The 11838-nt window shown below is 42.0% G+C and overlaps 1 protein-coding gene across 3 annotated transcripts; it reads right to left on the reverse strand.

Annotated features, from left to right (window-relative positions):
* Nucleotides 1-128: 128 nt before the first annotated feature.
* Nucleotides 129-5715, reverse strand: selenou1a (selenoprotein U 1a). 3 transcript variants are annotated; one of them, XM_079280571.1, is made up of 6 exons: nucleotides 5617-5715; nucleotides 2467-2649; nucleotides 1949-2040; nucleotides 1713-1853; nucleotides 956-1120; nucleotides 129-876 (listed from the first exon to the last, which is right to left on the reverse strand). In XM_079280571.1, the coding sequence occupies exons 2-6, from the start codon at nucleotides 2609-2611 to the stop codon at nucleotides 781-783; spliced, it is 639 nt and encodes a 212-aa protein (XP_079136697.1). In that variant the 5' UTR covers nucleotides 2612-2649; nucleotides 5617-5715; the 3' UTR covers nucleotides 129-780. The 3 variants fall into 3 exon arrangements, with proteins under 3 accessions (XP_079136697.1, XP_079136696.1, XP_079136698.1); XM_079280570.1 differs by lacking the exon at nucleotides 5617-5715 and adding an exon at nucleotides 4308-4418; XM_079280572.1 differs by lacking the exon at nucleotides 5617-5715 and adding an exon at nucleotides 4308-4394 and having other exon boundaries at nucleotides 2467-2523.
* Nucleotides 5716-11838: the final 6123 nt, after the last annotated feature.

The raw sequence follows: 11838 nt of genomic DNA on the forward strand, positions 1-11838 counted from the left end.
ACTAACTTATGTGTGAAAAACACAGTTCTGATCTGATCAGGCTCGTTTGTGGAGGAGGTGGCACACACACACACTTCTAGAAACATACCTACAGATGAAATCTTCAAATGAAACACGCAGTGACGATATGGTGATGAGGTCTTCTTTATTTGTTGCTTATGTACAGGTTCACACACACATGCTTCATTCAGGCAGCACCAACACTCCTCAACATGGCGACAGTGGCTGGACCTGTACGTGTTTGAGCATCAAACCTGCTCCTCTCAATGTTGAGTTTGGATTCAAGTTGTCATTATCACACACACAGGCCGCACACACACACTGGTCCGCCATGTTGGAGGCCCATTCGGGGTGCCTGACCAGAAGAAGCAAACAAAGACGATACACAGGAACGTTATTACAAAAGTACCACTGAAAGACAAGCTCACAGAATTAATCAATACATTTAGTGGTTCTCTGAAAGGCAGATTTCAAATTACCTTCAATAAAATGGCATTTAAGTCCCTTAGTACCCGTCTCAAAGACACTAGCTTCTAGGTGTCTGCAGAGGTGTAATCGGTGACTAATCCTGAAATAATATTGGCTCTGTCCTGAACCAACGATAAATTAATGTGCAAAAGACAGAGGTATGTTGTGATATTAGACAGTGCAGACATACATGTCATAATATTTCAGTGATGGACTGTCAACCAGCATGTCAAGTTAAAACTGCAGTTATGTTTTGATCTAAACTCTGTGTACCTTTTGTCTGATGACTTGTTTTTGGGGGAAAAATTTAAATTATTCTGCTCGTACAATCTTCTTAACGGCCTCTAAAACATCAGCAATCTGCACTTTATTGCCAAACTCCTTCTCGTGGTGTTCCAGGAGAATCCCCTGCAAACAGAACATACAGTTCAGATACAGTTCTATGAAGCGCTACTGATTTCTCCCCGAGTGGTCCAGGCACACTTACCTGGGCTCCTGCTCCGAGGACAAACACTCCGCCCAGGATGAAGCCCTCGCCGTTCATGTTGCCCTGGTGGCCTGACCTCCAGGCCCGTATGAAGTTCTGCCACACCCCGAGCCGAAGGAACCCCAGACCCCCCATCTTTCTCTGCAGCGGCCCGTAGAAGACCTTCTACAATCACACAGTTAAGCTTCAGTCAATAATCAAGAGAAATAAAACAGCCATGTGGATGTATTCAACTATTGCACAGCCAAAGTTACATAACCTTATTCGTCAACTCTCAAGTTTGGCAGAGGAGAACAGTAATGCGGAAGGACGGCTTAAAATCTAGTTCAAGCTGTGACTCATTTTCATTTCCCAGTAATAACTGATGATTGATAGCATATTACCCACTCTAGGATCATTAAAACATATATAAGAATTGCTCATTCAACCAGCACTCTAATAGCCATTTACACTCCACTGATTGATGAGCAGATCCACACCTAAATTATTATTAATCTCACGAGCTGAAACAATTAGTCAACAGAAACATAATTAAAGACAATTTAAATAGATAATCAATTGTTTAATAGCTCCGGAATGTAAATAATGTTTTCCTGGCTGCTCCTGTCGTAGAAGACCAACAAAAATGCAAAGAAACAAGTTAGGGCAGGTTGTCATTGTCGGTACTTTAAAAAAAAAAGGAGTAAGACTGTTTTGTAGTTTAGACAGACAGAGGAGGAACAGTGGCTCTGGTATCATGTTATCTACCACAGCTGACCTTTTCATCTATGTAGATGTCCCCAGCGAAGTGCGGTCTGAAGTCCTCGATCTCTGCGCCGACGTCCTCCTTCACCACAGCAACCAGATGGACCCCGAGCTTCTCCAGCTCGGGCTGCAGAGAGGACAGCTCAGAGGCCTCCTAAAGAGAGAGAGAGATACCTTCAGAGTAAACATTTCAACTCTGAGTCATGTGTAACACCTTCTCCTCCGTCATTCAGAAACATTGTGTATCACCTCTCTGCACAAAAATCATCCAGGGCGTCGTACGGCCATGACCACAGCCCCGTTCATGTCCCACAGGCTCTTGGCTTTGATGACGTTGTTGCCTGCAGACAAAACAAGAACAAATAGTTTCTAACACAAGGCCGACGTGTCTCTGATAAAAAAAAAAATAAAGCACAAGAATGTCATGGGTTTTACTGCTACATAAATCGAATCAATCTACTGTGTGGAAGATAAAAGATGACGCCTTCACACGGGAGGAAAGGCTAAATGTTCATGGTCACATGAACATGGCCTTCAGCTTTGGACAAAGACCTTTACAGTGATCTAATCTGTAATACCAGCAGACTTGAGAAAGCAGCTTTGCCCTAAATCCTCATTCAGTGCACGTACAACGCATACAAATATACGACAGTAAAGAAAACAGGAAATGGCTGATTCTCATATGGGTTTAACAACAACCGGTGTTGAGACCAACAGGCTTATTAGTGGGTGACAGAATTACACAGCCAATCAGAAAGGCTACCTACCATCTTTGGTGGAGCGCAGGTCCGCCTCTTCAAGGTTCTCCAGTGACACCTGAGCAGCTGTAGGAAGACACAGATCAGTGTTGGCCAGGAAGATCCCGGCAAGCGCCGCTCCGACAGCACCCAGACCCAATGACCACATCCCCATACCGGACAGCCCCCCCTCCAGCCCGAGCACAGAGAACACTGCAGCACAAACAGGCAACAACATGAGGAGAGAAATGAGTCTTATTTCTCACACATGCTCATAATGAAATACACATGCTTAGCTTTAACAATCCAGTTTTGGCAGTTTTCTTTAACATTGCCTATAGAGACTAGGTGATAGTTGTACTTTCTTTCACTCTCATTTCTTACACAAGAAGACCTCAGACCTCCAAGGCTGAGACCAACAAGACCCATCTTGCAGATTTGGTCTTGTGGTTAAGGGTATTGTCCTGTGTACCAGCGTAGCCTCTTATCACATTCCCGGTACTCTCATCTCAAGCTCATTAGATAGCTCACATACCTACTAAGGAGATAAGGAGATGGGCTTCTGCCAGTTTGTAGACGCTACATTTGACTGCAGCTGGTGTTTTTTTTAATGAGTCACTCTGAGACAGCTAACGTCGTGCTTTGCTTTGTATTTAGTTAGAAATCTTGCAGTGTAACAGTTTTTTTATTATCAATTAATCTGTCGATTGTTTATGAAGATACTGGAAAAAAAGTCTATTCTACCGTAATCTATAAATCGACTTTCAGCTCCAGCATTCTGTACTGCTTCTTTCAATTAGTGAAGCAATTCATCTATGAACGATGGATGAACCTGTGAAATTCACGAAGGTTATTCATTGCTCTAATCAAACCATTTTACATAGAAAGATACAAATGATCATCTTATAGAATGACTCATTTATTTTGTCTACTTTCATAACACTCGTCAGTGCCATGGAGGTCGGGAGTCACTCGAGCTCAAAGTAGGTGGAAAGCAGAGAAACCCTGTGCACAGGTCACGGCTGTTAAAATAACGAGCTCAAAGTTTGGGTTGTGGTCGGGGAACAGCGAGCTGTGAAGGCAGTCAAATGTGTCCTTGCCTGAAGCAGGCTTGTTTGGGTCAGGACTGGCTTTGGCTTCACTTTGGTGAAACAGAGCAGTCTGGGTTCTTAGAAACTGGGGCCTGGCTGCGGTGGAGGTCCGGCTGCTCGTGGTAGCACTCCCCAGAGAGAGGGCAGAGCAGCGCGGGGACAGTCTCCACCTCAAAACCTGTCCAACACCTGGACAGAGCCAGCATCGGGGCCGTGGACAAAGACTGACCCTCTGACTACAAAGACCCTCAAGAGTTCCCTGAAAGAAAGAAACACAAGTCTTTTCTTTGTGCCATGCTGCATTTGATTTTACAGACTTAAGAGAGAAAATGATGGGATCTTTCTTCATGATTAGACTGCCCAGATAAAACATTATACCGACAGTTTAGCCAGTTAGCCAAGTTTGATCTGTGCTTAAAATAGGAATTTATTACCCACCCTAAAGAGTGAGCAATAACAAACTGAAAGAACGATAAAAGCATGAAGTATAAAAGGTGTGATTCTTATCTAATCTCACTGGGGTATGACAGTTCTCCATTTGCAAACAAACGTCCTATAAGCACCCAAAGCTCTTGTGTGTGGTTGGTTAACACATCGTCATCTTAAAGCCAGATGTAAATGTTGGTTAACACATCAACACACACGTGAAAACACAAAAATGAAATGAAGTCCACAATATTATACACAGAGAAATTAATAAGCTGAGAATTAAAAAGGAACACACTTGCAGCTGTTACAGACAAGTGAACTGATTAAAAAGTAAGAATGTCATATACTAACTTGTCTCCATTTCCAGAACGCGAAGAAATACTTATTCTCCCGGGATTAAGCTCATCCACTTTCAAACGCTAAATCACCCAAATACATTTGTGTCCTGACACTTAAGAACAGGGAGGACAAAGGGCTGAAGGAAATGAGTACAGCAGCAGCCGACACGTGGCCACGCCTGCAACTCACAGAAGACTCTCGACTCCCTGAACGCTCTGAAGAGTGAGCAGAGAGAGTAGCTGTCAGCACTGGTACTGCCAGGTACGAACATGATGTAATGTTAGCCAATACTTTGTACACAATGGTACAAATCGAATCGAAAAAGAGTATTATGTATATAATGAGATGCCTGGACGATGATCACGTTCTAGTGTTCAAAAGGAACTGTACTGCTGTACTTTTTTGAGGTACTTGAGTATTTCCTTTAGATTCTTCTTCTCCACTACTATTACTCTGACCATGTCGACTTTTAATACATAACATGATCTGCTTCTAAAATACAATTTCCTCCATTTCAAACAGATTTTTCATTTATAATTACCATAAAAAGCATGAAGATGTGTCATAGATTTTAGCTACCCAGCAACAGTAAAATGCTACCTACATGTTAACACATCTTTTATAATAATCCAATAATATCATAGATATGATGATATGATAATGTATACCGGTATATATATATCTGAAGAGGGACATTTTTAACCAGCTGTTGTAACTCGTTTCGGCAGAAAGGATACGGGACTCACAATCCATTAGTCCAGTTCTTGCTTTACTTTATGTCCATTAAAAGCTGAACAAAGCTTAATAATCATTGTCCAACAAACCTAAATTGATTTGTACCCGTCATTAATGTGCAGTTATGTGTATTAATAGTCCAGCTGCTGTGTGTAGTTGTGTGATACCGTATTTCTTGTTTGTCCTGGCTTCATGTATTATATGATTCAATCAGGAAGACAGCAAAGAATGCAGATAATGACCTTCACACTCCCAATGTGTGATCAATGACTTTACCTCGTGGCTCCACAGACTACACGTACAGTTGGAACCCAATAGGACTAGAATATGTTGTCGTATTTGAGAGGTTATAACCATGACGGTTACATCATCTATACATACTTTCAGTGTCCTACAAAGTTACTGTTGCTAGTGGTGACGACAGTGTCGTGGCTAGCGGTTAGCTCAGCTAACGATGGAATTAGCCGTTGGTTCATTGAGTGTCGGCCTGGAGCTAGCATGGGGTTGCTAAAGCAAGTGCACCTGTTCAGAAGCCGTGACTTGATAGCAAGATAACGGAATATTTGTTTAATAAGGGCACACTCACCGAAATCAATGAAGCGACAAGCAACGCCTCCCTGAACCGCCTTTTTGTAAACAGATTTCTGCGCAGGCGTACGAAACGATCCGGGGAGCAGGCAAACTAATCGAGTAAGATGGCTGGAAAAGAAGATTTGAACTTCGGCACGAACCAAAACAAGGTCAAATATAATAGACGGACAGCTAAATATACAGATAATCTTTCTGTAAGCATTATTGGTTAAGTGGTTTATTACATGGCAAACACACAATGCGTTTAATCACTCCAACGGTTCAATCTCCATGCCAATGTCATGCCAATGGTAAATGTTTGATCTGTGTGCAAGCATCAGAGCTGTTCTCTCAGCAGAGTTCAGAAACAAGTCTTCATTAAAACACACAAAAGACCATCACACAACCAGGACCAGAACAGCTGACAGTGGGCCACTAAATATTTAAAGTGACATTTGTTAACCACAAAGTCTTTAGGGCCGCAGCAATTTCTCTATGAAAATAACATGAAGGCAGTCTATTGTCTTAAATAGTGTAATCCTACATGTCACTTAACATCTTAAAGCCAGATGTAAATGCAGACCTTCTGATCCACATAGACCTTCCCAGTGAAGTACTTCTTGAAACAGTCCAGCTCCTTGCCAATGTTTTCTTTTACCACTGCAAACAGAGGGACTTCAAGGTCCTGCAGCTGGGACTTCAGAGAGGTAAGCTCAGCAGCCTCCTAGAGAGGGACGGACAGAGAGAACCCAATAGCATGGAAGGAAGTTAACCAGTTAAGTGACCACAGAGTTCTTATGACTGATACACGTACAGGCATGTGATTTCATACCTCTCTGCACAATAATCATCCAGGTCTTCGTACAACCACGACCACAGCTCCGGTCTTGTCCCACAGAGTTTTGGCCCTGTGTCGCTCATGGACTGAAAGAGACGAAGGCGCATTATTGAATCGAATGCCACTGACTCTTGTTCATGAGGGATAACTGAAGAAGTCCATTTACCACCTTGTCCCTAATGAATGATGCAGTCACTGTTTGGGCCCACTACAAGTTTGTGGATTGATTTGTGTGCTGTTGTACTCTAATCTCAGACACCAAAAGTTGGATTTTGACCTCCCAACAGGGGTTTGTGTCAATCAATCCTAATTATAAGACATTCAGAGAGTTAAAATAGTTAGTCCAAAATTAGAAAATTCAAATTAAAACATTTTGTTCATACAAGATTCCCTATTTCTTTGTTTCCCCAGACATTGTTTCCTTGTTGAGCTGCGATGGAAGAATAGCAACACAGAGAGGGAATTTCATAGTCAAAATCTGTATTTCTACAACATTATAGATTCAGCTTGTTTCTGTTTTCAGACTCACCCCCTCCAGTGGTCTTCAGCTCTGTTTCCTCCAGCACTTCTAGGTTGGCCCATGCTGGTTTGGACTGGAACCAGTCTGTGATGGAGCTGATGAGCTCTGCAACAAACAGGCTCACCATCTTCAGGACCGTGGTCACACTCACCATGACCCTAAACTCGCTCCGCAGGCCACCTACAGTGATAACATGCACATGTGAAAAGATTCACTTTCAAACATGCTTCTGGTTCAGGAATGTTTCACCTCATCAGTCAGATAAACTTTCACATGGCTTTAGCTTTACACAGCTAAACAGGTGCACACATGCATGCTTTGTTAATTAATATACATAATTGATGTACTAGATGATCATGTTTCTCTTTGCTTCCCGTAGAACCCCAAACACAAAGATTGGATATAAATTGAATGTCATTGTTCAGAAAGCAGGACACTCATTTATCATTTGATTGGGTTTAACAACATGCATTAATTACACATATTAAAAATGTGTTAAAAAGACATGGTTGTTTGTCTACTCTCGTCCTCAAAGTGTCCAGATACGAAGTGCCTCATCCTCTTGAATCCTGTGTTCTGGGACTCAGTGAGGTCTTTGCTTACTGCCAAGAGAGGAACAGTCTTCAGCGATTTGAGCTTCCCCAGGTTCACTGCTGCCTAATGTGACAGATTATTACGATGTCTTCATCCACCTGAAATATTGTTGATACAATCATAGTAAACTACTATTTTATTTTGCCAGCCATCAACACATTATCCTGATCCCTGACTTTTCTGCCCAGGACACAGACGGCCTCTCCAGTGAACAGGTGGTCCGGCTCAAACCAGAGCAGGAAGTGAGGGGTCACCCTCTGGGTCCTGCCTCTCTCAGTCTGTCTCCTCATCAGTTATGGCTGGCTTCTGGGGGCCGAGATGGCCTCCTACTTATCCGAGAAACGGCTTCCATGGTAGGAGCTCCTTTTATTTCATCTTAATTCCTCCTTGTCAACTTTTGAATCTTGTTTCCATTATCTGTGGTGTGTATGACAATGCTGTCGCCGCACACATAGGAGCGGCACATTGAACTGCAATGTCACTTATGCCGCCTGGGTGGAGTTCGGAGCGTGACCTTTGCTGCAGACAGCCAGACACTTCTCACTGCTGGCTTTAAAGATGGCTCTCTTGTGTGCACTGATCTCAGGTAAACCAGCGAGCAGTCTGTCATGCTTACATAACGCACAGCTGTGAACAGCAGAGGGAACTGTTGTTCGCAGTCGTGATGCCGCTCTTACGCCGTTTGATAGAGTGCATTTTAAACTGTATTTTTCCTCTCTCGGCGTTGGCCTCGAGGAAAGTCAAATAAATACAACCGAAGTGGTGGGTCAAGGGGGATCGTGATCATAATCTGCAGGAAAACAAAGATCCAATAAATCTCACAGCCAACTCTCACTACTGAATAATATCACATTCCACGTCCGTCTCCTCCGCTCGCCCCGGCACGCTTTTGTTTTGAAGTTTAAAGATCTTTTCCTTTTCCATACCAGTTTCTACTTGTAGGAAAACTATTTTAATCTTCCAGAAATAGGATTTTTTCTTTTTTTTTTACAAATCCCATGAAAAGACCAAAACCAACAATGAATTGAAAAGTGCAAGTAGTGTCTCTGTAGCCAAAGCCTTACAGGAGCTTGTTCCTCTGTGCCATGAAGATCAATGTTGTCCAAAAACTATTGAAAACACACCGCCGAGTCGCTGCTTTACACATCTCTGACCTGCTCCTTCGTTACGATCAACACAGGCACCGTGATTTATTCATTTTTATTTTGATACACGCTCCTGCTGACATGAATACTCACCAGTGCACCAAATAGCACAGCTGAAAATAGTCCTCAATTAAAGCACACCCCACCTGGCTGGACAGCAGGCGAGAGGCGGTCAGTGACTTAACATATTCATATTTGTGGTTGTGGCACAAGATGCGGATAACTGTTACGGTACTTCACCCGTTGCAGGTAGAGAATTTCGAAAGAGTCCTTTGCACCTCTGTGAGGTATCTAGCTGTGTTGCTTTTGCCACAGTTTCTCTGTGTAACAGCTTGATTTATCGCCACATAGAGTTAGGAGTACACCAATTAGCAAGTGATATGGAGCTGGAAAGCAGATAAGCATTTGAAAACAAATGTTCAGTACTTTGTCACCTGACAGCTTCTTGAGAACAATAAATTGATACCGAAGGTGTGGCAGGCTTTGAATTGTGGGTTTTACACCTGATCGACATTCACACATGGGAAAACGGGTAGAGGCGATTTAAAGCCTGCTTTTATGCTACGACATGCTCTCTAGTCTGACTCGCGTGTTCTGGGGAATGTAAGTAATATTCTTTCCCCATGTTGTAAAATGAATTATCATCAACATGCTGTTTGTTTGCAAGTCAGGTTTACTTCCTGTAAGAAGATGGGAATGTGTTATGAGTTGACAGAAGTGTACACACTTTAATAATGTAATTTGTTTTCCATCTAATATTTTGAGCAGGTTATAAAAGAAGACAATGAGCAATATTCTGAGACAAAGAAAAGCCTGAGGAAACCCATCAAAGAGTTACTTGGCGATGTAAGTGAGTTTTATTACATATTTGTCCATTTAAATCTTCCCTTAAGAGGAAACTGAGGTTCTTGAGCACGAGAAACATTAAACAACATCTCACAGTCCATGTAAGCCTAAATACTACATCATTAGACATGTCTGATAAGTGCTTTTCAATTCAATGAGAACCATCCCTGTAATTACGCGCCGCAGCTCACTACCAGGGCGAGACACACACACACACACACACACACACACACACACACACACACACACACACACACACACACACACACACACACACAGTAAATGAAAGAGGAAAAACATCACAAAGCTAAAGCAATCATAAGCGTAAGGATAAAAACAGTATGTGGAATTCTGTTAATAAATGCATGAATGAATAAGTATTGAACTAAATTGAATAATACATGAATAAATACTCTATCAAACCATGCCATGTGATCCAATGGTATTTCAAAGCATCATCAGGTCCGTCTCAAGAACATTTGACCTATTTTGAACGTTCTACCATTTTAATTTCCACTTTAATTGTTTTCTAGGATATACAAATACTCTATGCTTTAAGTCCATCATAAATAAAAATTCAAAAAAGAAGTTATATTCGTAGTAATGTATTAATCCAGTATTTAGGGTTCGGGTTATATTAAAGATAGTTGCACAATTACGAAACAATTCACAGACGGTTGTTTAAATTTTCACAAAAAGTTTGTCGAACAAACAATATGATGAATAAACCGTTTATTCCGTGTTGCAGATCCAGGAGATGATGCGCGAAAATGAGAACCTCCCAAATATTGAGTGTCTAGAACAACAAGAGTTGAACCCGGATGTTGAGGAGCAGCAGAGACTGGAGGCCACGGTGGAGCAGGAAGTTACTCGGGTAATGCACACACACACACACACAAACATGAACTCAATGACAGTGATCAATGATGACGGAAGAGATTCTTAACGCAGTCACATTGTAGGTGAGAAATGAAATCCAGTTTGAGATTTTAGCAAAATGCCACGTCAGCGATGTCCTAAGAAGAGAATGCTGGGATTCCAAGACGGCCAAAGGCAAAGCCGCGAAGGTAAGATGGCCGAGGAACAAGCTCAGAGAAGTGTTGCATTTTCTTAATTATCACAGAATTGTATGATCTGTACTAAGAAATCTAAATCACTTCTGGCTGTCTGCCACAGGCCTTTTACTCAGAACAACAGGTGAGGAACTATCCTCTGAAAGAGCGAACCGACAAAGAGGTGGAGGACCTTCACAGGGTCCACAACATGAGGAAGATTGAAATGGCTGCTTGCACCGTAAGCTTAACTGGCCCACAGGCCTGAGCGTTCTGTGGTTTAGACTCTTGTTAGCGCAACGTGGTGTTGAGAAGCACGTGTGATGAGTTGGAATAGATTAGATGACATGTTTAATGAAAGTGCTTCATTATGTCCATGGAAATACAACATTTTCCTTTTAAATCTGAATACATTTCAATTTCTGGGAGATTAGGTCGTTCGGCTATTATCTCCAGTACGCTGTCCAGTGGTAATCTGTGCGGATGTCTACAAGTAAATCCAGTGTATGGAGTGATTATCGGTGGATTAAAACTGTCATTTCTTTCTGTCAGCTTTCTATAGGCCTCGTACTGTTTGTAATCATGCTCAAACTCAGAGACTTGACCCTGGAGCTGATCAAATTGCTCACTCAGCCTATTAGGTTCTTTATTCAGACGATGAAGTGGGAGTTGTTTTGGTTTATCCATGATTTCTTTCTTTCTTTTTAATCTTCAATGCAGTAAAGATTTCTGTTATAAGATGTCTGCTGATATCTGAGTGTAACACTGACCTACCAGTTTGAAAACTCGGCTATTCTGAATGTAGGGTAGTCAATGTCTATCAAAGAGATGACAGGAGCACAGGCAATCACGTGACGTCACAAATCTAATGCATGTTTGGATGCATGTTTTTGTTGTAAACCATTTCACGTGATCTACTATAATACATTATATATGGCCACTGGATTCTTTAAACACAAATTACTTGACAAAGTTAGGCTAACGCTTGTAAATCATCTGATAATCAGCCATTTGTAATATAAGACTGTAACATTTTACACATGACAACACACTAAATATGTACACAATAAAAGTGAGGTCTAAAGGTTCAAGTGAGGTCCAGGGTTGGTCTGATTAGACTATTTTTCTGTGGCGTTCTTCTCACACATGTGGAACTGTACACACAAACACAGAACAGTCTCTTTCTTGGACCAATGCTGCTCTAGTGGGGAGTGTGCGGGACCAACAGCCAATCACAGCCGAA

The sequence above is a fragment of the Melanostigma gelatinosum genome (assembly GCF_949748355.1).
Source record: "Melanostigma gelatinosum genome assembly, chromosome: 12".
NCBI lineage: Eukaryota > Metazoa > Chordata > Actinopteri > Perciformes > Zoarcidae > Melanostigma > Melanostigma gelatinosum.